The sequence below is a fragment of the Electrophorus electricus genome, chromosome 16, assembly GCF_041902795.1.
Source record: "Electrophorus electricus isolate QZ-2024a chromosome 16, ASM4190279v1, whole genome shotgun sequence".
Taxonomy (NCBI): Eukaryota; Metazoa; Chordata; class Actinopteri; order Gymnotiformes; family Gymnotidae; genus Electrophorus; species Electrophorus electricus.
This window is the reverse complement of record NC_137512.1, coordinates 21316453-21342686: the sequence shown is the minus strand read 5'-3', so window position 1 is coordinate 21342686 and position 26234 is coordinate 21316453. Positions and strand designations below refer to the sequence as shown.

At 41.5% G+C, this 26234-nt stretch overlaps 5 protein-coding genes across 8 annotated transcripts; 4 read left to right on the top strand and 1 right to left on the bottom strand.

Annotated features, from left to right (window-relative positions):
* Positions 1–10: 10 nt before the first annotated feature.
* Positions 11–3702, top strand: tyw2 (tRNA wybutosine-synthesizing protein 2). Its single transcript, XM_027022571.3, has 8 exons — positions 11–356; positions 485–653; positions 744–942; positions 1664–1814; positions 1970–2079; positions 2168–2325; positions 2673–3235; positions 3569–3702. The coding sequence occupies exons 1-7, from the start codon at positions 304–306 to the stop codon at positions 3090–3092; spliced, it is 1260 nt and encodes a 419-aa protein (XP_026878372.2). The 5' UTR covers positions 11–303; the 3' UTR covers positions 3093–3235; positions 3569–3702.
* On the top strand, positions 3604–12381 carry sytl4 (synaptotagmin-like 4). Of its 3 annotated transcripts, none has more exons than XM_035532290.2 (17): positions 3604–3744; positions 5246–5436; positions 5766–5978; positions 6134–6243; positions 6431–6545; positions 7529–7642; positions 7745–7853; positions 8211–8307; positions 9035–9135; positions 9315–9410; positions 9495–9673; positions 9945–10047; positions 10606–10767; positions 10961–11066; positions 11169–11277; positions 11384–11592; positions 11821–12381. In XM_035532290.2, the coding sequence occupies exons 2-17, from the start codon at positions 5318–5320 to the stop codon at positions 11961–11963; spliced, it is 2085 nt and encodes a 694-aa protein (XP_035388183.1). In that variant the 5' UTR covers positions 3604–3744; positions 5246–5317; the 3' UTR covers positions 11964–12381. The 3 variants fall into 3 exon arrangements, with proteins under 3 accessions (XP_035388183.1, XP_081554776.1, XP_081554775.1); XM_081698650.1 differs by having other exon boundaries at positions 3612–3744; positions 5274–5436; XM_081698649.1 differs by lacking the exon at positions 3604–3744 and adding an exon at positions 3762–3858.
* On the bottom strand, positions 12047–19219 carry srpx2 (sushi-repeat containing protein X-linked 2). Of its 2 annotated transcripts, XM_027022578.3 has the most exons (11): positions 19000–19219; positions 16304–16381; positions 15906–16097; positions 15530–15706; positions 15098–15221; positions 14887–15008; positions 14599–14778; positions 13227–13360; positions 12994–13115; positions 12676–12832; positions 12047–12432 (listed from the first exon to the last, which is right to left on the bottom strand). In XM_027022578.3, the coding sequence occupies exons 1-11, from the start codon at positions 19064–19066 to the stop codon at positions 12367–12369; spliced, it is 1419 nt and encodes a 472-aa protein (XP_026878379.3). In that variant the 5' UTR covers positions 19067–19219; the 3' UTR covers positions 12047–12366. The 2 variants fall into 2 exon arrangements, with proteins under 2 accessions (XP_026878379.3, XP_026878380.3); XM_027022579.3 differs by having other exon boundaries at positions 12047–12832; positions 19000–19216.
* A 613-nt stretch (positions 19220–19832) lies between these two features.
* On the top strand, positions 19833–24031 carry tspan6 (tetraspanin 6). The gene is made up of 8 exons (XM_027022565.3): positions 19833–20034; positions 20997–21185; positions 21451–21525; positions 21607–21702; positions 22030–22185; positions 22342–22425; positions 22666–22741; positions 22953–24031. The coding sequence occupies exons 1-7, from the start codon at positions 19948–19950 to the stop codon at positions 22732–22734; spliced, it is 756 nt and encodes a 251-aa protein (XP_026878366.1). The 5' UTR covers positions 19833–19947; the 3' UTR covers positions 22735–22741; positions 22953–24031.
* Positions 24032–24381: 350 nt separating this feature from the next.
* Positions 24382–26010, top strand: mid1ip1l (MID1 interacting protein 1, like). The gene is made up of 2 exons (XM_027022564.2): positions 24382–24540; positions 24778–26010. The coding sequence occupies exon 2, from the start codon at positions 24839–24841 to the stop codon at positions 25319–25321; it is 483 nt and encodes a 160-aa protein (XP_026878365.1). The 5' UTR covers positions 24382–24540; positions 24778–24838; the 3' UTR covers positions 25322–26010.
* The last annotated feature ends 224 nt before the right edge of the window (positions 26011–26234 follow it).

Sequence of the window (26234 nt, the reverse complement as noted above, 5' to 3'; positions counted from 1 at the left end):
GCTGCTGCATTATTCGGTAGAATCTTGGGGGGTTTTTTGTGATCGTTATTGTAATGTTCACAGTCATGCTACATCCATATTAACGTCGATCTAAAATGACCTTGCTGTAAATTTACAATTTACGTGCGTTTGAATAATGAATAAAATCGGAGACCCTCCCCGATATCTGATAAAATAACCACATCCGCATGTGCTCCAAGTAATGTGCAACACTTCAAAATTCCGGCCAAAAACCTGCCCCAAAATAAGCTTTCAGCGGGATCTTTTAGCCGCATGAATTAAATATCCCCAGTGGAAAAAAAGATGGATTGCATTTATGTTTTACAGGTTCCACAACGCTATGCACAGCTTTACAGGTGAGTGGCATGCTATAAGATAGCTAACTATAGCTACCTGTTAACCTTTTTAACGTAACCACCCACTGTGAAATAACAGTAGTCATTTTCTGTGATTGTGAAACTACTATCCCGTTCCCGTTCAACAGGAAACATCTGTTATCATCGGGTGTTTTAGATCTCCAGTACTGTTTACAGAAACACTCTAACGGAACAGTAACTTTGCCTGTCCGACCCTCAGCTCTACCCCGCCTTGACCTGCGAGCTCTTCAGGACTCTGTAGCTCAGGGCAGTTCTTGTGAGCTCTTTAAAACACAGGTAATCCTTACATGGTAGAATTCAGAGTTGTCTGTAACTGCGCAGTATGGATCTCGTTCCTGTACTACAACGTTTTTTACTTTTAAATAGGTTCCTTGCCGGTCAAAAAAGGGAAAAGCTAGGTCTTGTCGAGAGAGCATTGTACAGAGTGTGCAGATGCTGTTGGCAGCCAAAGGAAAGCAACTGAATAAGGAATTAGAAGATGACATCCCCAATGGATACCAACGTCATGGAGATTTGGTTCTGTTTAGTGAAGGGTGCTTTTCTCAGGCAATCTGGAGAGAAATTGGTGAGTCAGTAAATATCCCTGTTTAGTTCCTCTGGACAAGATTAAGCATATTAGCTATTACTACTCTTGTTATAATATTTAAAAACACTTTTCTCCAAGTAGACTCCAATTTATTCAGAATTATGCTTAGAAATAAAGTAAACTGTATGTATTGTGATTTGCCATTGCCATGCAGAAACCACACTAGTAAATGTAATCCATCTCCAGTTCGTGCTCATTCATTTATACTCTGTGGTCTTAAATCAATATTTATACTTTGTTATATTTGCTATCAGCATTTCCCAGTGGAGTCCAATTTTATTCTACTTGCACACTGTATAATAATAAATAGTAATTCTCCCATACATAAGAGAGGAAGGACACAGGTCTCATTTGAGCAAAGTGTGCAGGGTAAATGTGCAGAGATCACAGTACAGAGTCATTCCATACCATGTTCCTCAGACCTTGGAGCAACTACAATGATGTCTAAGGCACCATTTAAGGATTTTTTTGTTGTAATTAGTTAGTTTTATTTTTTGTTTTGAGTTTTTGTGTTTGTGGGGTTTTTTTTTGTTTGTTTGTTTGTTTAATTTCAAAGACACCACTTGTTGTTCGTACATGGTACATATGCAGTTTCGCGTTAAGCGTTATCTGACTGAGGAAGGCTTAAGTGTACACGCTTAAAAAAAAAAACTTTAAAGAAACAGTTGAATGTTTTGTTGCATGTTGCTAATTCCTGAAGGATCTGAACTGTGGCTGGCAGTTGCCAGTGCGCTGGGAGTGAAGCGTGTAGCACAGATGAAACGAATTTCTCAGGATGGTTATCGAACACCCACGGTAACAATACTACTGGGGGACAGCAGCTATGTAACACACATCGATAACCACATCAGGTAAAACCTCAATTTATTAGTTTATCAGTTAGAAAAATAAATGTGCTTTAATGTTTACACTGTTGCATTCTAAAGTAAAAGTGAATACTGTATAACTAGAATGAATAAAGTGAGGTTATCAATCATCAGCCACTAATTCATACCTGAACTTCCAGGTATGAATTTGATGTCACCAAGTGCATGTTCTCCTTTGGAAACATCACGGAGAAACTGAGGATTGCATCCTTTGACTGCACTGGCGAGACTGTGGTTGATCTGTATGCAGGTATGTGCTTTGGCTTTGCCTGGTGCTGTCATTAAATCCAGGCACCCCATCCTAAATGCGAGTTCAAAACTGAAGCTCTGCTGTGCAGGGATTGGCTACTTCACCCTTCCGTACCTGGTGCACGCCAATGCCGCCCATGTGCACGCATGTGAGTGGAACCCAGATGCAGCTGCGGCCCTGAGGACGAACCTGCAGCTTAATAAAGTAGCGAACCGTTGCACAGTGCATGAAGGAGATAACAGACAAGTAAGGGTTTTTATCTCTACATTTGCCTGCAATGCTTCTGTTTGACATATGCCATATGACTAATAATCTCCTTCTTTGTGACAATCACTGTGGTAGTTTAACAATTAACTTAGTTTTTCTTCTTGTCAGAGGATATAAAAAAGAAAATAAATTAATCAATGGCCCCAACAGAAACACAGACACAGCTCCCTCATCCGCCGTTGAAGTGCACACGTGTGTCTGAATTGCTCAGAAGATGATTTGTGTTTTATCTTTCATATGCTCAGTAATAATACATACACATTGTTTTGCATACATGCAGTTGTAGCACAGCTGAATTAAAAGCTCATTTTGCACATTTTTTGTAGCTCTCCCTCAGTGACCTGGCAGACAGAGTGAATCTTGGCCTGCTTCCAAGCTCCGAGGAGGGCTGGCCAGTGGCATGCCGTCTCCTGAGGAGGGACGTCGGTGGGATAATGCATATCCACCACAACATTACCACTCCTCTCCACCGTGGGACACGTGAGGAGTCTGACACCCTGGAGACAGCTTCATCAGAGGAGGAGGAGGAGCAAGAGAGAGCTGCAGAAGGTTCTCTGAAGCACCTAGAGATCATCCAGGCGTGGAACGCCTGGGCTCATAAGGCAGCCGGCCGCATTGGCACACTTTTGAGAGACATCACCATGGACACTTGGATTACCACAATTAAGCGCATAGAGCACGTGAAGTCATATGCACCACATGTCAGTCACATAGTGTTGGATTTGGAGTGTAAACCAGCAAAATAAGTTGATAGACAAATTTGCTTAATTTTCATAATTAAAAATAAATGAATATATTACTGGCTCTTTGAACATGTTATATACCGATAACAGATAATAGTCATCCTCACTGGGGCTCTTTGCTCGGCAGCGTTTATTTGAATATTCAGGTGAGCAGAAGAATAAATTATTTTGTTTGTGTGCGCTTGTGTTTATGATGGTAGTATTTTAATAGTTAACCAGGTAAAATCCGAATGCTGCTTTACATATTAGGCTGCACTGTAAAACTGATAAAAAGCTCCACAGCGAATTTGATATGGGTTATTTTAGGGTAACTGGCATTCTGTATATTGTATTCAGTATGCATGATAGTTCGTCTTTATCTCTGTTGCGGCCATCCGTAGTAATCGCAGATGCGCCAGCGTTAATGAGATTATCACACGGTTTAAGGAAGGTGGGACTGGATCTCACACGAACACGTCAGAATTTCCTCTGTATCGCAGAAAACCTGGCTTCGCTGCACCTGTTTCGCAAGTCTGAGGCCAGCTTGCTACGAGTCAAATTTGTGTACTGCGAAGTTTTCCTGTCTTCCGGGATACCACTGGCTTACTTGCCAACGCCGAGTCAAACAGTCTTGAGTTCGTGAGGAAGAGACGCACAGTAAAACGGACGAGTCTCGGTAAGTTTAAAGAGGAGCCGTCAGAATGAATGAATGACAGCAGTGGTTCTCCAGCTCAGCTGCACACACTGGACCTTTAAAAAAAGTGTTTATCAGCGAGTTTGGGACAGCGCCGTGAGTGTAATTTGGGTGGAGGTGTTGCGTTACGATTCCTGTTACTAATTCCTGTTATTAATAGTGAACGAGTCAAATCGGTGAACGAACTCAACTGGCGCAGTTTTTAATCCGCAGTTTTTAAACAACACATTCTGTACCTTTTCGTGTGAATGCTGCTGTACATTACAGATGAAACAATATTTTAGATTTGTTTGCTGAAAATGGTTCATGCGTGCGGTACATTTTGTTTTCTTTTAGGATGTTTTCTTGTCTGTGATTTAGTTCATTTGTAGCCGGTATTTTGTAGTGCTTTGATATTACGAGTGATCAAATGTATTATAGACAGTTGCTTTTAGGGGGTGAAAATCCTGTATTCAAAGCCGAGCAAATTCTTGGTTTTATCGGTAGCTGGGAGCAATCGGTGCTCCGGCTATTTTCTTCTTCCTCAGCTTTCCTGAAGTCCGTAAACCACAAGAAGCAGCTCTCCATAGGCGCTAACAGTTGTGTTTTTGGATATTCCACCTCCCCAAACCAGTTACTGAGGGATGATTTTAAGCTTATTTTGTCGCTCTCACACTCCTGCTAATTAAGGTTCGGAGCAGATTGTATGGTTCATTGCCCCCAGTGATTATTAACCTCCTTGAACACCACCATTAAATAAATGTTGGCCGGCTAACTCCACCCATCGTTGTGTCTTTAGAGGGTGGGGACGCTGATATGTTTGGCTCGTGGTGGGTTCTGTGTGGGGGTTTTATTTTTTCCTTCATTTCCTTTTCTCGTGCCACTGCTCGGCTCTTTTCCCTGGCCCTCGTGCCGCTTGGAAGGTCCATGCCGAGCGGAGCGAATATTGAACGTATGATTAGTGTCAGCTGTTTCAGACAGCAACAAATCATTGCAAGGTCTTTGGGACAGTTCTCATGCCCCTAGACCTGTGGGCTGTGGGAACTTGGTGATTTTTATCCCATTTCTGTGCGTGTGCTAAGAAATGCACAAAATGTAAATACCTACCTGTGTTTGCCAAGCAAATTTGTGTTCTCAGAGCTAAAGGGTAAATGGATGCAAATACTGGTGCAAATGCAGTTATTGGCATAACCACCGTGGGCTTTAGTATGTGTCTTCCGGTCTCCTTCTGTACATCTGCTGTACACTAGCCCCGCTGATCTCTGCTATGCAGTCTTACCAAGCCCTGGTTCTTTTCTTAATTACGTAGCTCCTACCCTGCCACGTTCCCAAGTCCCTACCCTTTCTCCAAATAGTATGGGCCTCCCTTATTTGTACAACTACAGGCCTGCACATATACACTCGGTCATGCTCTGTGAACGTGCATTCTCCGCCGCATGTTGCTCACGCGTCTTGACGACTGCAGCGAGCGTTGTTGACGATTGTTGTATTCCGTTGACTTTAGGCGTTGCCGCGGTTCTGCTGTCCCATAGCTGTAGCTGGCCCCTGGAAGGAGGCAAGGGTCCAAGGGGTTGAGATGGTGCAGACCATGGAGATGATCAACGTGTCCTTCCTGACGGACGTGGAGCGGGAGTTGATCTTGGAGGTGCTGCGCAGGGATGAAGAACTGAGACGACTGGAGGAACAGCGGGTGAAGTGGGTGCCTCCTGTAGTACAGGGTCCTATGTGATTGGTTCCCACATTCAGGCAGGGGGTCCCATGCCACACCCCCTTTTTGTGTTTTCTTCATAATTCTTTCTTTATTCTCTTTCTAGAGCTGGGACTAGGAACTACTTATCCAATTCCATCTGGCAGTTCACTCAGACATCAGTGCAATATTGCATTATACTCCATATATTTTCAAGTTAAACAAGTTAGATTTTGTTTTTCCTTTTTTTTCCCCCTTTCAGTTAGGTCTCTTTGGAAGTGCGCTATATTGTCACTGATGTAATTTAGCTTTTCTAAAGCATTGCTGATACGTCCAGGAAGCTGAAGGTGGAGTTCTTGGACATCAAGAGAAAAGGGGCGAAGCGCACTGATGGGAGTTACAGTGAGCACAGCTGTGGTCGCTGCCAGGAGCCCCTGGGACGCCTGGCGACCAGTAACCAGTGCCCAGCGTGTAAACACCAGGTGTGCCAAACCTGCCGCTCAATCCGAGCCAACGCATCCTGGGTGTGCACTGTTTGTGCCAAGGAGGCGTGAGTATTCCCACCTGCCACATACCCGGTCCCCCTGGCTTAGTCCAAAAGCTCATCATTCAGAGACACGGTGGCCTGGAAAATCAGGCCCTTGGCTAAGTGGAAAAAGTTAATGTTTAATTAAAGCCCTGCTTTCAATGTTTCGCCCTTTGCAGAGAACTAAAGAAAAGCACAGGGGACTGGTTCTTTGACCAAAGAGTTAACCGCTTCTCCAGTGCCCCTGGACACGACCTAGTGCGAGTTTCCCTCAGGAAGAGGCCTGCAAGTGAGTTCAGGAAACAGATGAATGAAATCGCGATAGAGGCGTCTGAATTCCCTTTTCCTTTAGCGAGACAAAAGTGAGGTAGAAGAGGGAGTTTTTACTGATCTTTTACAGTTTTTACTGATCTTGTCATCACTCCAGTGTAATTTTAGTCAATTCCTCTTTCTGAAATGTGTGTGGGGCCGAGTAGTGAAGAAGCGCGAGACTACAGGAGAGGTCCTGCTGAACAGTGCCGAGTTAAACTCCAGTCTGCCTGGACCTGTGCCCCGACCCAGACTGAAAGACCTTGCTGTGGGAAACAGTAGGTATGTCAACAGTAGGTTTGGTAGTAAGCAATAATCGTGATCCTATCAATAACAAAAAACAGAGATCAGAGTAATTTCCGGAATGAATAATGGTTATTGTAAAATGCAGTCCATACAAACAATGTAGATGAAGATCTTGGTTTTGACATGTTCCTTTAAATATCTTATTGTAGCTACAGCATAAATGCAGTAATACCTGATGTAAAAACAGCAAAGCACATAATACAAAATATATGAATATATTTGTTTGAAAGTGCTCATTAAACTCCAGATGCCCCAACAAATACAAAACAAAAATAATTTAAAAATCTGTTTCAGCAAGGTATTAAATAAAACAAGAAATGGAAACACCAAAAAAACAAAAACAAAAACAAAAAACACTGCCAAAATAAATATCCAATTAACATAACATGTACTGCCAATATCCAGTGCCAAAAGTGTCAGTGGTAATGCACCAGTTGGAGGGTGGGGGAGGTATCCTCACCTGCAGTTAGAGAATACAGTAATGGGCAGCAGGCACTCAGAAAAAAGTAACTTCAGGATTAAAATAATCTGTAAAAGGTATTCAGGGAATAAAAATTAAGAAACAATTGTGTTACTCTTATAAATATATAATGCAATCTAAAATGCAGCCTAAACAAACAATGTAGACAATGGCCTCTGTTTTGATCTGTTCGTTTAAATATCTGATTGTATCAATAGTGATTATGCAATATAGTAATACCAAGATTAATCTGAAATAAATAAAAATGAGAAAATAAACGTTTCAGCATTGAAAATAATATAAAGACAGAAACAAAACCACCAAAAAGATTTCCGTGATGGATATATGATTTACATAATACTCCCAATCTTCAATATGCCATATCTGTCTGGACATTGTAGGACTTAAAATAGTCCCACACGCACTGAGATGCCCCCTGACAGAGGTCACCCAGTCAGTTGGTGGTACTGCAGCACTGTTGTGCTTGTCCTGCTTGCAGCCCGTCCAGCGAGCGCCTGGCGCGCGGCACCACAGACTCAGCTGAGAAGGCCAGCCTGAGCAGCAGTGGCCGCACAGACACGGACTCGCTCCACAGCAGCCCATCAGGGCACAGGTTAAGCCTCTTATACAGCCACCGAAGACGTGCCTGTCGCCGTATTCGGCAGCACTAAGTGCTTTAAGACAAGACTTCAGGTCTTTTTTTTTTTCTCTTTAGGAAAGCAGACGAGGTGAACAAGTCCAGTCCCGCGGGCTCCACTGCGTCCAGCGTGGCCCCACTCACTAAGACCCACAGCCGTTCTGGATCCACTGCTAGCACTGAGACTGTGCGTGCGAGTGTGTTCACTGTAGTCATACTTCCAGTTCATTTCAACTGCCTCAAAGTGTCACAGTCTAGACCTAAAAAGTTCCTTCATTATTAATGTCGCATGATCACACTGATTTTACACACAACTGATTACCAAGCCTTTAATGAGGTGATCGTTACATAAGAAAACTATAAACACAACATTACTGATCATTATCCTCTATTTCATCTTTTCTCTGTTGCTGCATAACTTCACTTATTTATTCTCTCTTTCATTCTAATTCTCATGCGCTCTCTCTTTTTCTCACTCTCTCTCTCTACCTTCTTTCTATGTCCCCTTTTCTCTTTCACTCTCTCGGTACATCTCTGACTTAAGTCTTCACTAATTCATCACATTAACGTGTGCTCGGACTCCTTAAATGATGTCGATGGGCTTTTCAAGAAGAGTGTCAGAAGAGTGCACAAAATCTCAGGTAATGTCTTCTCTAGAATGAAAGAGAACGTGAACATCTGTCATCATCTTCATGCTCAAATTAAAATGCAACAGTGCCCAACCTTTCAATCAATGAATTGTGTGTAATCTATAAAAATTATGAATTTCAATCAGTTAATTTTGAAAAGGGCCTGAAGGAGAAATGCTGCCAAATTTCTCATAACTGAACAGATTCTACAATATTTAGTGTGCTTCAGCATCGCTAATAAGAGGAATGAAATATGTCCTCCTCAGAGCTCAGTGTAAACATGAGATGGAGGAGAGGTGAGCACTGGTACAGGGGAAACTGTGGTTTTTCACTTCCACAGCAGGACGGTTTAGTGGCACAGCTCTGGTAAACAGCTTCACTTTATCAAGAAAACGTTAATAGGCTGATGAGGAACTGCACTGGAAGAAACCAATTTAAAGATTTTTTTTTAAAATATCACTCGATAGATAACAGAGAGCTTAGGATGTAGATTGTGCTTTACTCCTGACCTAGGAGTCCAGAGCTCTTCCCTCTTCTGTATTGCAGGTGTCTCAAGAAATAAGTTAGAAAGGGTTGGTAAATTTGAGGATTGATAATGGGCTTAATAGTAATAATAAAAATAATTTATTTTATTTTCTTTAAAGTAGGGCAGTGGTTATCGACATTCTCTCTTCTTGTCATCAGTACTGGATCCCATTGTTTTTGTGCGTGGTTTTGTTTTTTGTTTTTTTACACTTAGATTTTAAGCCAACCTCTGTAATGGATTTACGTAAGGATGCAACAGAGGACACAGGAGTCTCGATGGGAGACAGAAGCAAATCAGTTCCAGGTCTCAATGTTGTGAGTTTGCTTCTCTGACTTCTACAAACAAATGTTTCCAACTTTTTCCTTTAAAGAGCTCCTCCCATCTGCGCATCTTTCTCAAGTAAAATCTGAAAATCATTCTGTTGCATGCAGTATTTCACAAAACATCAGATCTTCAAATGAGTTCCATGTTAGTTCTACTGCTCTTTCTCCAGGAGGAAGAGGAGGAAGAAGAGGAGGATATTGACAACTTGGTCAACATTCACAGAAGGACAGTGGGCAACAGTGCATACAGTCTAAATAGCTCCAGGGTAAATACTGAGTTCTGTTTACTGTAGTTCTTCTATAGAAACTCTAGTCATAAATCAAGCTTGAATGTTCTCGCCCTCTTGCAGAGCACATTGGGCAGTATGATGAGTGTGTACAGCGAGGCAGGGGATTATGACACAGTAGATGTGAGTGGGGACATCGTCTTCTCCCTACGCTATGACGAGGGGACTCAGAGTCTGGCTGTCCTGGTCAAAGAGTGTCACGGGCTGGCTTACGCTGACCCTGTCAAAATGAAGTGCAACCCGTGAGTGATTGTCACCAAGCAGCGCACGCGTTGTTTCCTTTCCATTGTTAAGCACTGTTAGCATCTACAGTTCTTATTATGTGCAAGTGATTATGAATGTGGCTAGGGACCCCAGCAGGGGAAGTTCTGTACTCTGAGCCAGAATCATTTCCAGCCGTATAACCTACTTTTAGATGCTCCGGTTCCAGAAGGAAAAGTACTCAGTTGTGTAGATGGGGTAGACACCCCATGCAAGAATGCTGAAGAGAACTCTTCTTGTCCCACACTATAGATATGTCAAGTGTTACCTTCTCCCAGACAAGTCTCGTCAGAGCAAGAAGAAAACTGCTGTCAAACGAAACACCATCAACCCCAGTTACAATGAAACTCTAAAGGTGCATCCTCATGTATTTGCTCCGGTCTATTCTTGTTTTGTTTTTTTTAAGAACTTGTGTACTATGATTTGTCATATTGTGTGTAACTAAAAGAAACAACACCTGACAAAACTATTACAAATTAGTTCCATTTACCAAGCCTTTGTGGAGTAATGTGGTTAATTTTGCAGTATATAAAAAGTATATGATATCAGGTAAAAACCTGACACGTAGATGTGGCCACACACCCTTGACAACTAGGTGTGCTAGGTAACCGGTACTTAAAACCATGCATGCAGTGACCTCTGGCATCCCATTGCACTGATATTCACGCCAACGACAAGTACACTGTTATCTATGCACGTGACTCATACAAATATTGATTCATATGATTGCATTCTTTTTAATCCACATGGGTAAATAGTGCATGTAATTCAAACCCCAAGTCTATAAGCCATTCAGTGTAAACAATCACCTTGTGGGGACACATCTCGACATTCCCATTACGCCCTTCCTCACCCTAGATTACCCTGTGTACACCTCCCTCCCTGGTTTGATGTTTTTTGTTCTCTCCTCCAGTACTCCATCAGCCGCTCCCAGCTGTCGACTCGCACACTCCAGCTCTCCGTCTGGCACTACGACCGCTTCAGCCACAACGCTTTCCTCGGGGAGGTGGAGGTTCTGCTCGACTGCCATGACATTGACTCAGGCCATGAAGAATGCGTGACCCTCAGGGGAAAGGTACGAGAACATGGCCCCTGACCAGCTTCTTCCGCAGTTCATCTCTGTCTGTCTCTTCCGCGGGAGAAGAGGGGAAAACGCTTCATGCTCCGAGTCACATTTTTTGTTGCTTCACAGATTTGCCACTTTAACAAAGTTTCTGTCTGTATTAAGTGTGCAGTTGTGTTAAGTAATTAGCATCTGTTTTTTGCAGGTAGCCAGCTCCTCGGCGAAGTCTGCTTTTGCCCAGTACAAAGGGGAACTGGTGATTTCCTTAAAGTATGTGTCAGAGATTGAGAAACCCTCACAAAAGCAACGAGGTAAGAGAATGTTATGGGATCTAAGGAAACAAAAAAAACAAAAACTCCATTGTTCTAGTTAGAAAGTGAGAAGTAATCTTAGCTCACTCTGTCCCTTCCCAGGCAGAAAAGCCAAAGCAGAAGACAGTGGAGAGCTGCATGTGCTAATAAAGGAGGCAAAGAATCTGTCTGCAGTGAAAGCAGGAGGAACCTCCGATTCCTTTGTAAAAGGGTGTGCTGAACAATCCAATTTTATTAACATTTTCCTGACCTGTTACACAAGTTCTGTTTTCAAAGCGCGTTTTCCATTTCTCATTCCTCATGGGGTTATTGTCCAGGTATCTGTTATCATCCAAGGGCAAGTCGACAAAGAAGAAGACACAAGTGGTCAAGAAAACATTGAACCCACACTACAACCACACATTTGTGCACAAGGAGCTGAGTCTGGAACAGCTAAAGGGCATGTGTCTGGAGCTCACCATCTGGGATCAAGAGGCCATGTCCAGCAACGACTTCCTGGGGGGAGTCCGTCTGAGCTCCGGGGCAGGTGAGTTCCGAGGATGTTTTAGCTGTGCCACACGTGTTCTACTTTTGCTTTCATCCACATCCTGGCCTATTGCATCAGCAAGTACTGGCAAAAGCTTTTTATATTACAGCATTTTCTACATATTTATATTCATATTCCCATTCATGTTCCACATAATATTGCAGTTCATTCAGTATTATGGAAAAGGGCCACTTCAAACATTGATTTTAATTTGATGTTTGCCTGCAGTCCATTTGAAGGAGGGTAAAAAGGAGTGGGTTGCTGACTCTACTGGAGAGGAAGTGTCTCTGTGGCAGAAGATGATGCAGTTCCCAGACTCGTGGGCAGAGGGCACTCTCCAACTGCGATCGTCCATGGGCAAGGCCAAGTAAGGACACGGAGCAAGACATATTGGATACCTTTCAGTTCCCTGAATGGAATTCAGCACTATATAAGAAAGAATTCAAACACTATATAAATTACCACTTAAATTTTAAAATGAAACTTTTTTTTTATTTTGCATATTTGTAAATCTTTGTTTTAAAAAATAAATGTACATTTCATTATGAAAAGTACAAACTCAAGGTAGATTAACTAGACAATCTTTTATCTTACGCAGTAGTATTTATTCACTATTTTCTATAAAATTAAGTAGTAAAAAAAACAAAACAAAACTGAAAGACAATGTATATATGGCAATTATTTACTGTCTAATAGCATAGTTGTTAGTGGCTATAGCTTCTGGCCATACTAAGCACCTCTCAAATAATATATACAAAGTGCACTAAATAAATATTAAATTACATGTTCCATCATCTGTTGTCTGTTCTGTAGGCTGGGAATTTTGAAATACCTTGACACCTAAAAAGTTTAATAAACATAACCCATTATAAACTTACTAAATAAATCACTTACTAAAAGTCTACCCACATATACTGACGTTGACACCACAGTCAAGATAATGATTTATTGCGTATGAAAACAACAATAACTAATCATTTAATGTAGTATTTCTACAAAGCACAGCTTTGCTAGTTGTGTCCTCTCTTGTGCCGAGTGCTGGTGTGGCCCATTCTGAGCTTAGTCACAGAGGTCTCTGTTTACCTCCAGCCTCTCTTGCTCCTCCTCCGTGAGTAGGTACTCCTCAATGTAAGAATATAGTTCCTCCGACGTCGTGGGATTGACGAAACGTTCCCGATCTAACCCCATTTCATCCACCAGCACCATAGTGAAGTAGGACCGGCTGATCTGAAGAGCCTGCCTGTTATTCAGATGCACACACATGTGCGAAAGCGCATTACAGTTTTATCTTTATCAGAGTGGCTGGAGACTGCACAGAGAAACTGGGAACTGGGATGTCGGAGGAAGCATAGGTGAGTAGTGGAACCTGGCAAGAGCAGCAATAGATGTCATCACGCTCACCTGAGACCCTCTATAACCTCAGCCTCTAGGTACTGCCCTTTTATCCGGCCCACTTCTTTCGGTGGAGTGCCTAACAGCTCAATCACTGTCACATGGCGAAGGTCCAGACCACATGATGCTGTCTAAAAGAGTGGATGGTGGCATAGTTTCTGTTATGAGTAATTGTAATAGTATTTCTATTTCATAAAGTCTGTGATGAGGTGATTGGGACCAGTATTATGGTGGTGACCGACCTGTATCATGATATTCTGAAGCTTGTAGTACTGGTCAGTTACGCTTGGGGTGGACACAATAAGAAGTCTCCTCTTCTCATAGAACTGGTCAAGCAGGGCCCCAGCTGACCTGACATCAGTTTTTATCTCCATCACTATAATTAAGGCACAGAGAAAAAGGCACACACTTTTCAAAAGAGATTAAATACAAACATTAGTCATTTCCTTGTATAACTGTTTTCCACTGTACTCATTCAATAACCATATGAGTGACTGAGTTAGCGCTGGGCTGACTCGTCAACGTAACCAGCGTGATCGATTACAAATAAATCAATTCATCGATTTGGCGCGTCGCTATGAAGCAAGATGACTGTGCCCAAAGCATGGATTCCCCCAAAGAACAAGCTACAGCTAAAAAACAAAAACAAAAAAACAACTCGTCCACGATCGTCAAAATCGTATTTTGGTCGCATACTGTATACCGAGTTGGGTCCCAGTCAAACAGCGATTATGTAGTAGGCGATTTGGACAGAGCCTTTGTCTTCCTTTTGTCGCCTCGTACCGTTGTTAACATCGTCGCCTGTCTTCCCTTAGTCATAACTGTCTGTTTGTTCTCCTTTGTTTCTTCTTTTGGCCGCTGGTTTTTCTAAAGTTTGTTTCGCTGTGAGTGAGTATTCATGCCATGACTATCCAAATTTGAAGCCTTTAGCCGGTCATTTATTGCCCAATGGTGCTACCTGGGGGATCTTGACGCGTGTTTGTGGTGAACATGAGGTCCAACAGACTCGACATTCGACAAACAAGACCTATTTTATTTAAGTCGTGAGTTACAGCTGCTATCTGAAAATTATAATAAACAAATAAACAAACAAAACAAAATAAATAAAAAATTAGACAAAAACATAACTAGAGTACAGCCGAAGACCACAAACATAATCAAAGAAACGGCTCCTACAATTAGTAGGTAAACGTTCATATGCTGTTGCTGTTCATGTCTACGCGCTTAAGTATTGCGGACCGCTTTGTATTTGTTTCTATTTGTCTCAACTTCTTTTTACTTTCGGTTCCATTAAACGGTTTTGTTTGAAAACCTCGACTCGCGTTTGCATCCTGTTTTTAAGAGATGGTGGAGATATTAAAATGAGCCAAGTATCGTATTTATATTTGATGAGACAAGTAATTGATATTTATTTTGGGTAAGTTGTTATATTAAGCGAGAAATGCAGACATTCCCTAGACTGTACAGTCTATGTCTCAAGTCTGTCTGGATAATTTAAACAGTGTGAAATGGTGATGAGGTAAACAAGTTATGCCGCTATTACCAGGCATATAACAGAGCAGCAGAATTAAGTTTCTCAGGCAGGCTTGGTCATTGCTTATGCCAGGTACTCACTGACACAGTCGGAGGCTTGGTCGGACCAGTTACGGTTCAGCAGGCACACTCGGGTAGCCACGCCACTTCTCTCATAGCCAGCATCACAGTGGTACTCGCACACAGCTCCGTAATTATTCCCGTCAGAAGAGCAGCTCAGGTATCCATGCAGGGGGGCCTTTAACACTGGACATCTCTTCACTGGGGGAGACCAGAAATGCAATCTGTGACAGTGCGTTTAAGAGCTAAAGTTGTGTCTCTTATGCGGTTCATGAGATTGAAGCATCAGCCCTGTTTTCGCTTACATACCTTCAACACGCACTGTGAATTTGCAGGAGGCCATGTTGCGGGCCTGGTCATATACCTTATAGCGAATGACATGTTCTCCCTCGCTAAATTCTGAATTGGATTCTTGTCCATTTCGAAAGAGCCTAGGAAGGAATGAAAATGTTTCAGTTCATGGGTCCCTTGTTTGCAAATGAGAGAGGATAGCTTTTTACAACAATTGTAGAATACATACTGTAGCGATCTTTCAGCAGTATCTGTGGCAACAGGACGATCCCAGGACACTGTGACAGTGAGTTTTCCTGGTTCTGCTACCTTCACTCTGGACAAAGGACATTTCAGTTTGGGAGACTCATGATCTGAAACAATCGGAAGTTTGATGGATCATTAACAACAGTTTTCCCCCTTCATAACCCATAAGAACACTGAAGAAAATAATCTCTCATGGTGCAAAAAAAAAAAATCCATAATGCTATTATACCACTGTTAAATATTTTTGAGTTGCATTCTCTTGGACAGATGAAAAGGAAACACACACACTCAATTTAAATATATAGCAGTAACTGACTGTTTAAAACAATCATGTACAATTCTGCTACTATTACAGCATGTTTATCACTGGAAGGATAATCATATCTAAAGTCTCCATATGTAGCACAACCTATACCTGCACAGGTTGGCTCTGCTCCACTCCAGGTCCCTCCCTCCCGGCAAACACGATAGTGGTCCCCTTCAATCTGGTAGCCCTGAAAGCATGTGTAGTCACACCTGGAGTCAACCACAAAGCCTTTGTTGCAGCTGTAGGTACCATGCTCGACCAGAGGTAGCACATGGCAGCGCACCTCTGAGGGAATGAGAAACACGGAGATCATTTCAGAGGCCTGTCATTACCGAAACTACTTACTGAAACTGTCATTAGTTTTCAAGTAAGCTTTGGATATAAAATGTAAAATAGCTTATGTTTGGCTACAAACGGACATTTCTGTGACACAGCTCACAGGAAGCAACATTTCCTTGTACGTTTTGGCTTATACTCCGCTTACTTCGGCAGTGAGCTGTTCCGGACCAGCGGCGGTTGGCCATGCATTGCACGGATGATCGACCCAGCAGTTTATACCCCCGGTCACAAGACAATAGGCAGCGTGTGGCCAGTGAGCTCCTACTATTCCCCCCACGGGGCGAGGAGCATGTCAGCTCCCCGTTGGATAGTTTCAATGAATGACACCACTGCGGATCTACCAGAAAAATGGACTTAAATCAGGTTCTAACATGTCCAAAATAAAACAGTTGCAGTCATCTGTGTCATTCTTATTAAAAACAGTGTGACATTACAATAAAATCCATCAAGGGTATTTGACAATGGATAAACAAGCCCTTCTAGACAGCAACGTTTTAAAAAATACTTGAATGTTTGTTTTTCTGGCTCCTTCTTGTTACTTACGCTTATAGTCCAGCTCTGGGGTGTAATGGTCCACATGCTCAGCCTCATGATGGCTGTGATGATGCGTTGTCCCTGGGCCTGTGAGCAAATCATATATTTTGTCAGACCTCTGTACGTTAAAAAAAACCCACACACATTAGAAATCAGCTGAGCTTTTATTAATTTGAATGGTTTTTTATTCGGTATTTTTCTTATTCTGTATGAAACAGACATCGTTCCCTAAATCTCACAGTCGTGAGCCTTAATTTACAATATGTAGACACATCGATTATAGGATCAAGGAAGGCCTAGACTCCCAAATACTGACTGTATTTCCTGCATGCTGAGGAGCTTTGCACCATAGGGTCAGACTGAAGAAACTAATTATATACACTAAACCTGCATTATCCATTCAGAGCTTCAAAGCATTGAGTATTGGCCAGAAAGCCCTGGTTTCTGCTACATCATCAGTATTCTGTGGACTGAAAAATGAAATGGAAGAACTACATTTGGGAACCACATTCACCATCATCGTTCTTTCCTCAAATAGACTTTATATTGTTTCATGTACAATATGAAGTGCCAAAGCTTTGAGGACCGTGATGGTATTCTGGTGCAAGTGAAAATACAATAGGTACATTATCTGGAGAATACCATCTTGCTTTGTTGTCAAGCTGAAATTTGTAAAGTTTCCAAAAACTTTATTTTTGGTAGTTAACCCTAACAAAAACAAAAATACATTCTCTGAAATTATCTAGTGTACTGCAAATAAAACTATCAAAGATTTCCTCTGTAACTTTGGCAATATCACAGACAAAATGCACACACACCGTCATTTCCTACACGTTCTGTTAGAACTAATGGGTGAGTGCTTCCAGCAGTGTCATTTTTCTGGGCAAAGCTCCTGGAAGGTTTTGTTTAAAACAGTGTCTGTCTTTGTCCATTCAGTTGTCTTTGCTAACATTTTGAGAAACCTAGATTTTCTCTTATTTCACTTTTCAAATCTCAGTCAATTAAACTGTTAGGCAATTTAACTCAAGATCATTTACCCATTGATTTAAACGAAGGAAAATCCTGATCACAGCCACATAGCTATTAACTTACAGGACAAACAGTAAATCCTATGTAGCTACTGTAGTGTAAATGTCCAAATTGCATCATCCCCTAATTATTCTACCAACTTCAACACACATATCTGTACCCAACATATGAGGTCAAATTAATGAGTATCTGACAATCCTTCACAATTTCTAAAAGGAATAAATCAAGACAAAGTATTCAGATGCCTTTTCATAGATGAAAGACTTAGAATGTGCACTGCAGGCAAACTTAAACAGTTAAAAGAATCTTTACTTGGACTGTGACAGATTAAAACTTGTCTGAACAAAGAGCAAGAAAGAATTCAATGACCAAAAGACTGAATAAGTCAGAGATTGCTCCAACCAAAGTTGTGTACAGATGGAGTCTGTGTGAGTAACAAAAAATATAGAAAGGAACAGACTTCAGCTTAGCACAAATACCCCATGCCAGTTTTCCATGTTCTCAAAGCAACTGGAAACATACAGCTGTCTGATGACTGTGTGGTTGTAAAATACCGAGACTCTGACACAGTCTGGATCAGTAATACAAATCACTCCAATGCACTGGTCTACTTTACCTGAAAATTATGGCTTAATTTTGAAGGCACAAATCAGCTGCTTACATTAAAATGTGCATTCATCAACTGCAACACATTTGTAGTTGTGATTTCTTGGTCTATTCAATACAATATACAGATTGCTATTTGCTTGTTTCCTCTTCTGTGTTATGGTCTTTACTTTAAAGTGTAATTGGCCATCTTCAAAAGGCCAGTTTAGGCTCTGTCACAGCTGATCTGTGCCCACACTACGTCAGCCTGATGGAAGCCACTAGGCTTAACTACAAAAGTTAAGGTTTCAATAATATGGTGCACATTAATTAAAAATAACTTAAAACAAGCACCATGGTGTTATGCAGCAGATTCTGTTCATTTTTACAATTCATAACTTCTACTTGTAAGATGTACCCTTCTACTTTTGGTATGATAATTAAAAAAAAACAAAAACAAAACAAAACAAAAAAAAAAACATTGCTGGTTTTTCAAATAAAAGGTCAGGATTTATATATTTGCTGTTTGCTTGGTAGTATAAGCATGATGTTTCTTTTCAGAAATCAGAAAAGACAGAATCATTTCCTGAAGCTCTATACGAGAAACAGCAGCCAAATACACGAGAGTCTGACAGATGGGGTTTGTGTATCAGTAGGTGAAAGAAAAAGTAGTAAATTGCATCCAGGGTTTTTTGGCCAAAAGTGTTAAAACGATCATACTCATTATTGACACTGAAATATCTAAGGCGTTAGTATCCATTTCCACTGGCCACGTAGAGGATAAAAGTTTAGATCGCATTTTTAATCACTGACTCCTCATCCCTTCTGTCAAAATGGACAGATAAAAAACAGCACAGCAGTTTTTTTTTTTAGTGCGGCAGAAGTAGGATATTTCCCAATTCCCCAAATTCATAGCCAAGCACACGAATACGCTTAACTGAAGCCAACGTCCCCGTCCCACCCCTCATCTATGAGCGAGTCCGTTTCATCTGTTTTACATCCCGTTTTAAATATTTGATAGATAAGAATTCCGCAGTAGTTTCTTTCAGTGGGCCTGGTTTACTGCGCATAAACCTTTAAATGTACCTTACCTTCATTGTTCAGTCCCAGAACTCGACATAACAATTCAAAAAGTAGAACAGCGTGAAAGTTTGCCATCGTGTCTTTCCAGCGGTGTCGGGGTAAAGAAGGGTGCAAAACACCGATGCAATCACAAGGCAGGAGAGACACTGTGCTCGAGACGAGGGGGTAAGCTGTATGCGCAGGATGATGCACGCGCGACGCGTCTCACGGGCTGCAACGCGGAGCTCTCCTCGTGCACGCGCGACGCGCCTCGCGGGCTGCAGCGCCGCGCTCTCCTCGCGCGGCGTACCGTCTAACGGGGAACGTTTGGCGCTAATGCTGCTGATTTATTAACAAATAAAAGAGATCCATATCTAGACTCGTAGTTCTCCCCTTCACTACAGTTTATACACCGATTACAACAATAACGTGGATATATTAAATTATATAATGATAAGTATAGTTTAAAGGGCGTGAAACCCCACACATGCCAAGTCCTGAATGGACAATTCAAAGTTGTTTTCCTTTGTAGCTTCAAATTCTAGTACCAAGACTTCAGTGAGGAATATTTTAATAACATCGTCTAGGACAACATACGTTAACTGTTTCCTTTGTCGCATTTTTTATGTTTCTCTGATTGCACAACGCTAAATGAATATAAAACATTGTCTTAAGAGACACGCAAGATGCTTGCTACTTTGTTCTACTGGGTTTGCGTTCACTTGCAACTAGGCTACAAAATTCAACACCGTAAACTTTGTCCTTTCTTCTCTTTGTCCCCCCCAAATCTTTACGAAGTGATCTTTTTCCTTCACGCCGGAAAGTAAGTCCTTGATTACTTACGCCATTTCCTTCCCACTCGCGTCGGCAACAAAAAAAAAAGTTTTCCAGCACGAAAAAGCCAGAAGTTTTCCTCTCCCTCTGAACACCAAAAAAAATCTAGCCAGTCGCCTGCACATCTAGGTTTAAACCCCGAAATGTCTCCTCCATCAAGAAGGCTGCAGACCAAACCCGTGATAACGTGCCTGAAGACATTTCTGATATCTTACAGTCTAATATTTTGGGTAAGTTTCACGTACGCTAAGCCTGTGAAAGCGCGGCGTTATTAGTTGAACAGTTAGCCAGCTTGCTAGTTAGCTTAGCTCACACTCGCACTCCAGTGTGTGGACAACAATAAGGCAAAGCTGTGTTAGCAGCTATGGAGAGACGGATCGTTTACTGTTTGGGGTTATGTTTAACGTTTTTTTTTCTTCTAACGTCTGAATAAAAAATGTACAGTTTAGTTTTATCTGTTTTAAATCTCACTAATGTTAGGGAGCGTATGATGGAAAAATTTGCCCTTTGTGTCTTATGTTTTTTTTTCCCGTCTTTGTTTTGCTGCCACAAAGTAGTAAACCAACAGGTGGGAACTTATTAGGTTTGTTAAAACCTATATGATATGGAAAACGGTTGTAGCCAGCTAATATTTCGCATACTGTACAGTCAAGAGAGCAATGAAGCGTCAGAAAACTAACGGACGGCATATTTTCTTCCCTTCAGCTCAATACTACCTCGTTGCTGTGTAGTCCAGATTTGTTTTTATGCTATAGTGAAATGCATACTGACAAATGGCCTCTAATAGAAAGGCAGTTTTCAAAAAAAGTTAGATGATGTATATCAAACGTGGCATTATAAGTTCAAAGTTCACTACCGCAGTTTTATTTATTTATTGCTCTGTGCAGTAACTCGCACCATGCCAGATGGTTTAAAGAAGGTTTCATCCCGGCACAGTGCAGACAGTCACGTAAACAATGTGTAGATTAATTCGGGCGCTTGGATTTGTTTCACACTACAGTAGTAAAAGATTAATGTTCTAGAACAATATTGGCAACCACAACTACAATTTTCCCCCCCAGCAAAACTAAATGCAGTGCAGCAGGGGTGTCAGTAAGGAGGGGACAGGACACAGGCCCTAAATCATCAAGCATAGACAAATGGAAAGGATAGAGGAGTGTTTCTAATTATTTTTGCTTTTTTCCCACCTTAGTTCACAGGGGTGATCCTGCTGGCAGTGGGCGTATGGGGAAAAGTTAGTTTGGAGTCCTATCTCTCCCTGGCCTCAGACAAGAGCACCAATGCACCATATGTCCTCATTGGCACAGGCGCTACTATCGTCATCTTTGGCCTGTTTGGTTGCTTTGCTACCTGCCGTGGCAGTCCGTGGATGCTGAAACTGGTCAGTTGCAAAATAATAAGAAAAAGTGCTACAGATTTCATGGAGATGGAAGGATGATGTTATTTAAAAAGACACTTTTTAATAATGTTGAGAGAAGGGGAGGGTAAAATTAATTTGTTTTTTAAAAAATTCTAACTTATTATACAGTATGTCTGTGAGACTGATACTTTATATTTTAACTTGTATTCACTAGTTGAAGCTGGAGTGGTGCACTTCCAATAAATATTTCCACTGACATCACCATTGTTTTTGCTTCATTTTGCAGTATGCCATGTTCCTGACTCTGGTGTTCCTGGCTGAACTCGTGTCGGGCATTTCAGGCTTTGTTTTCAGACATGAGGTGGTAACGTGTTAGTTCGTGAATATCTGCACATCTCTGATCTGAAAGGCTTCTGATTCTTATGCTTATTTTCTCCCATAGATCAAGGCTATACTTAAAGACGCCTACATAAAGGCTGAGAAAAACTACAATTCTACCGACATCAGAAGCAAAGCAGTGGATTCCATCCAGAGAACTGTAAGGGTGTTGTGTGTCTGTGTTTCGCTCAAGCAAAAAAAAAATAAATCACCAGATCTTACTGAGGATCACACTGTGTTTTCACTTTGTCATTTACAAATCTTTTTTTAAGCAGTTGTTTGTTAGCTTTGAACTGTAGCAAATCTCCTTATCGTAGCGTGCAGGTGCTCTTTAATATTCATGTTCTATGGGGAGCCCTGCTGGAATGGCTGCTCTGCTGTAGATACCTGTTGTGATGTGCATGAGAATCTTTGCAGTATCTGAATAATTTGTCTACTGAACCCTGTGATCCTGTGACCAGTAATGGTGTTCTTCTGATTTATGTAGCTGAAATGCTGTGGAGCGTTTAACTACACTAGCTGGAGCAATACAAATTACTTTAAAAAGAATGGCATTCCTGAAAGCTGTTGTATGACTGTGGGTAACTGCACCATTGAAAAGCTCAAAGATCTCAAGTTGGCTGAGACGGTGGTCTACAACCAGGTGAGATTAGAGCCTCCAGTCTGTACACATGGACCAAATGATTACTGTTATTAATCAGGATCATTTGATGTTGAATTTAACACAACATTAGAAAATAAAATAACTTTTTTATTGATTTCATTTAGTTTTTTAAGATTATTTTCATTTTTGGCCTAGGGCTGCTTTTCTTTGGTGACGACTATGTTGGAGGCTAATTTGGGAATCATTGCTGGGATATCTTTTGGAATAGCATTCTTCCAGGTAAAAAAAAAAAAAAAAAAAAGAAAGTATTCATAAAATTTAACCTAAATAATTACTGTGACTAGGAACCTGGAAGGGTGCATGCTAGTCTACCAGGCTGGTGCCATCTTTGTGATTGGGAGATACTTGTGTTCTAGTGCAAATTAGAAGTCAAATGAATTCGCAATTGTTGAATAGTAAACTTTAATTAACACTTGTTTACTGTGAATACTTTGTGTATCTGTTTGACTTCCTTCACAGCTTATTGGCGTGTTCTTGGCATGCTGCCTGTCTCGCTACATTACCAACAACCAATATGAAATGGTTTGAGTCTCAGGTTTGTGCGTGTGTAATCCTCTTCCTTGGCATAATGCTTCCATTATAGTAGCAAATGGCATTGTAATTATTTAACCATGAATATAGATGTTTTTGTGGTACCACAAATTACATTGATGATGGGAAATGGCTCCAATTCTCTTAGTTGTTGTTTTTTTTGTCATTCTTTAGTTTGTCTGTTCTGATTTTGTGCTATTTCTGTCTGTCTGTAGGGTGCAGACATGAGGACATTGTCCAAGATGGTATCTGACACAAAGGGAACCCATGTAGTTTTAGTACTGTGTGCCTGTGCTTTATAAAATTCATTTCATTTTAGAAAATCATCCAGCTGCTTTTTAAAAAGAGTGTTGGTTGGTGGCAATTAGGTGAAAGGGAAGACATTCCCATATTAGATAAGGGATAATATCTTTTCAGTTGTGATGCCATTATGTGCATTTTGGGGAGTGTAAATGTAAATTACATGCAGATTCACAGAATGATGTAGGATGTGCAAGTTTGAGCCATTGCTAAAACATCTGTAACCATTGACTGGTGCAACAAAAGGTGAACACGTTGACCAAGTTATGACTTAGTGTTGAAATTTAGCATTTAGTGTAAATTCATAAGGTTTACACAGTTTCAAAAACTGAAAATTGTACTTAATGTTATCGGTAGTTTAAAGGAAGTTGATGGAGACCAATTTAGATGACATAAGCATGTGGAAATACAATATTTCTTTGTAAGCCTGTATCTCATTACATATAGTAATGCCTTGCAAATATTGAGCTTGGCAACTCTCAAGAATCAGTGTGTAGCATTGATGTTGAAACTGACTACAGAAATGCTACAATGCTTGACCTGGTGTATCAGAATGAGAATAGTAGAGTATGATGTGTATACATTAGTTTTGTGAATTAACAAATTATTTACTGTGGATAATCTGAAATTGCACACTCCCTGCAACTCATGACCAAGATCTAAATAGCTGGGCTCATTCTCATTCCACATTTACTCCTGTACCATTAGAGTTCTGTTTGTGTGTAACTATGATATGATAAAATAGTTTTTCTGTTTTTTTTCTTCTCCTTTGAGACACTGGTATTTCTTCCAAGAACTACAGTGTGCTTTGTCATGCTTGAATGACTGCGGTCACTACATTTTATTGTTATATATTGTATGTTTGTATGAGTTAACCTGGAAAGCATGTACACATTTGTAGCTAGTGAAAATACAGTGTTAATAGCTTATTCAATTGTGCAAACTGTCAAATGCTTAAAAAAAAAAATAAAGTAATGTTAATTATTTTACTGGACTGAAATCAATAGCCTGAAATCAATTAATGTACCTATAGGAAAAGATGAAGATTGAGCCATTTTACAAAAACTGTCACGACTTATAGGTGGCAGCATTGTACTATGAAAAGGGAAGATGATGTCGACGCTCGCGCAGGGACCTCGGAGCATATTTCGGTTTTTACTAAATGTACGTACCGTACCATAATCGTTTGGCCCGTGGCACAGATTACACACTTAACTGAGGTGTGTTGGTAGGATTTTATTTTATTTTATTTTTTGGGGGGGGCGGGGGGGGGGGGGGGTGTCTTACCGGAATACCAATTAAAAGGCGTATCCTTGCATAAAACCTGTGCATTGGATTGGCTTTTGCGAATGTAGGTTACGCATTAAACTCCCGTGTGCCATTGGAGGAGTTGCCCCCGCCCGGGGTAGTCTCCGCTATAAAGGGCGCTTGGGCGATAGTACGGAAGGCTTGTTCGTCGTGCGCGGCGCAAAGCGGAATGGTTCAGCGCTAGACTTAATTCAGGTCAGTTTTGTTCGTCCTTAAACGTCTTTCCTTTCCGTCCACGTGTTTGGCGTTGTTCAGATGTGTGCATTGTTTTTTTGTGTTGGAGCATGTCGTTTATTCTGTAAGCGAGCTGTTTGCGTGGTGGTGCCGGTTCATATCTGCTAAAGGGGCCTTTGAGTCTGCTGATCTCGCATCTTTCACCGGTCCTTCATTTTAAACCGGCTTGCAATTTTGACATTCTGTTCCTCTCCGCAGGATCCATCAGCACCCATCTCGCACTTCGCTCGGTTTATCGTTATAATTCCGCAGTGTCGTAATGATGCAGATAAGCCACGACGCCTATTGCGGTAACAAGCACTCGCTGCTGAACGTGATGAACCGCTTCATCGCGGCGGCCAACAACATGGACGAGACCATCATGGTGCCGAGTTTTCTGCGGGATGTACCCCTCGAAGAGCAGGTTTCCGGACCGTCCGTCAGTCCCAGCGAGCCTTCCCTGCCGAGCAAGCAGAGGGACATGTACGAGCATTACCTCTTGCTCAAGTCCATTAAGAATGAAATGGAGTGGGGCTTGCTGAAACGGGAGATGAGCGGGGGTGCCAGCTTCCTGGAGATGGCCGTGAAGCAAGAGGAGCAGCAGGTGACGGCCGGGCCCGCCGACGACTGCTCAGATCTTGAGAGCCAGTTCCACTTTCATCTTCGTGGACTATTTGGGGTACTGTCCAAGCTCACGGTCCAAGCAGATCACCTCACAAATCGTTACAAGAGGGAAATCGGTGGTGGTAGCCTACTGAGATAGAATTGTTGGCATGTAGGCCTAACATGGACTCCTCTTCACTGGAGCTAAAGACCTGAGGTTCCCTCTGGTTATCACTATGGGCTATTGGTTAAAATTAACCTATGACTTCTCGTTCTAAGCAGGGATACACGTAACCCCTACCGCTTCCCGCTCATGTCACGGTCATATTACTAGTCATATGTAGCGCTAAAACGAGAATGTCTGACTGGAAAGGGCTATGAAGGAACTGTGACCGTCTTATGTAGGATTAACCCCTTCACTTCTGTATGATGCCACTGTGTGGTGGGGGAGAGATGTAGACAGAATGCCCTTTGTGATTTAGAGCTTCAAATTTTTTTTGGGGGGGGGGGAAATTGAATGCTGGTAATTCTCTTCACCTTTTAACCGGAGTTATTTAGTACTTTAGTTTGTAACCCCCCCTCCCCCTTCTCTGGGGTTTAGTTTTTAATTAATGGATTTTTATCCCATTGCTCTTACTCAAACTGAGATTGTATGCCATGACTCTTCCATGAAGAGTCCTGCTCTTCATGGAGAGAAGACATGTCCTGTATTCACTGCAATAGCTTGTCCTTTTGTTACAACTTATTTTAAGGATTTTATGTGGCCCTAAAATATTTAATTTTATATGGAATGTAATGCAGTACAACTTTGAATAAAGAATACTTTTTTTTTTTATGTTTGCATCCCAATTTAAAATCTGAATGTCAGTCATTGCAATTCCCCAGTGTTTGACACTCACCCAATATGTCAGGACTTGAATTATATCTTTCTGGTGACTGTCTCTGCACCTGACTTGCATCATTAAGACTTCTTGCAATCACTGAATCCCTTGTTTGGTGTTCCCGTGTCAGGGCTGGTAGGTTAAGCCTGCTTTAAGACATGGTGGCTTCCTTTTGATCAGCTCAGTTATTGT

Coding starts and splice junctions, on each gene's coding strand:
- tyw2 (XM_027022571.3), top strand. CDS start 304: ATGGATTGCATTTATGTTTTACAGGTTCCACAACGCTATGCACAGCTT. Junction 943..1,663: donor GGCAATCTGGAGAGAAATTG/GTGAGTCAGTAA, acceptor TAATTCCTGAAG/GATCTGAACTGTGGCTGGCA. Junction 2,080..2,167: donor TGTGGTTGATCTGTATGCAG/GTATGTGCTTTG, acceptor TCTGCTGTGCAG/GGATTGGCTACTTCACCCTT.
- sytl4 (XM_081698649.1), top strand. CDS start 3,778: ATGACAGCAGTGGTTCTCCAGCTCAGCTGCACACACTGGACCTTTAAA. Junction 5,437..5,765: donor CTGGAGGAACAGCGGGTGAA/GTGGGTGCCTCC, acceptor TGATACGTCCAG/GAAGCTGAAGGTGGAGTTCT. Junction 9,411..9,494: donor ACAGTCTAAATAGCTCCAGG/GTAAATACTGAG, acceptor GCCCTCTTGCAG/AGCACATTGGGCAGTATGAT.
- srpx2 (XM_027022578.3), bottom strand. CDS start 19,066: ATGGCAAACTTTCACGCTGTTCTACTTTTTGAATTGTTATGTCGAGTT. Junction 15,707..15,905: donor CGGAACAGCTCACTGCCGAA/GTAAGCGGAGTA, acceptor TCATTCCCTCAG/AGGTGCGCTGCCATGTGCTA. Junction 15,222..15,529: donor AGCAGAGCCAACCTGTGCAG/GTATAGGTTGTG, acceptor CGATTGTTTCAG/ATCATGAGTCTCCCAAACTG.
- tspan6 (XM_027022565.3), top strand. CDS start 19,948: ATGTCTCCTCCATCAAGAAGGCTGCAGACCAAACCCGTGATAACGTGC. Junction 21,186..21,450: donor GTCCGTGGATGCTGAAACTG/GTCAGTTGCAAA, acceptor TTCATTTTGCAG/TATGCCATGTTCCTGACTCT. Junction 21,526..21,606: donor GCTTTGTTTTCAGACATGAG/GTGGTAACGTGT, acceptor TTTCTCCCATAG/ATCAAGGCTATACTTAAAGA.
- mid1ip1l (XM_027022564.2), top strand. CDS start 24,839: ATGATGCAGATAAGCCACGACGCCTATTGCGGTAACAAGCACTCGCTG.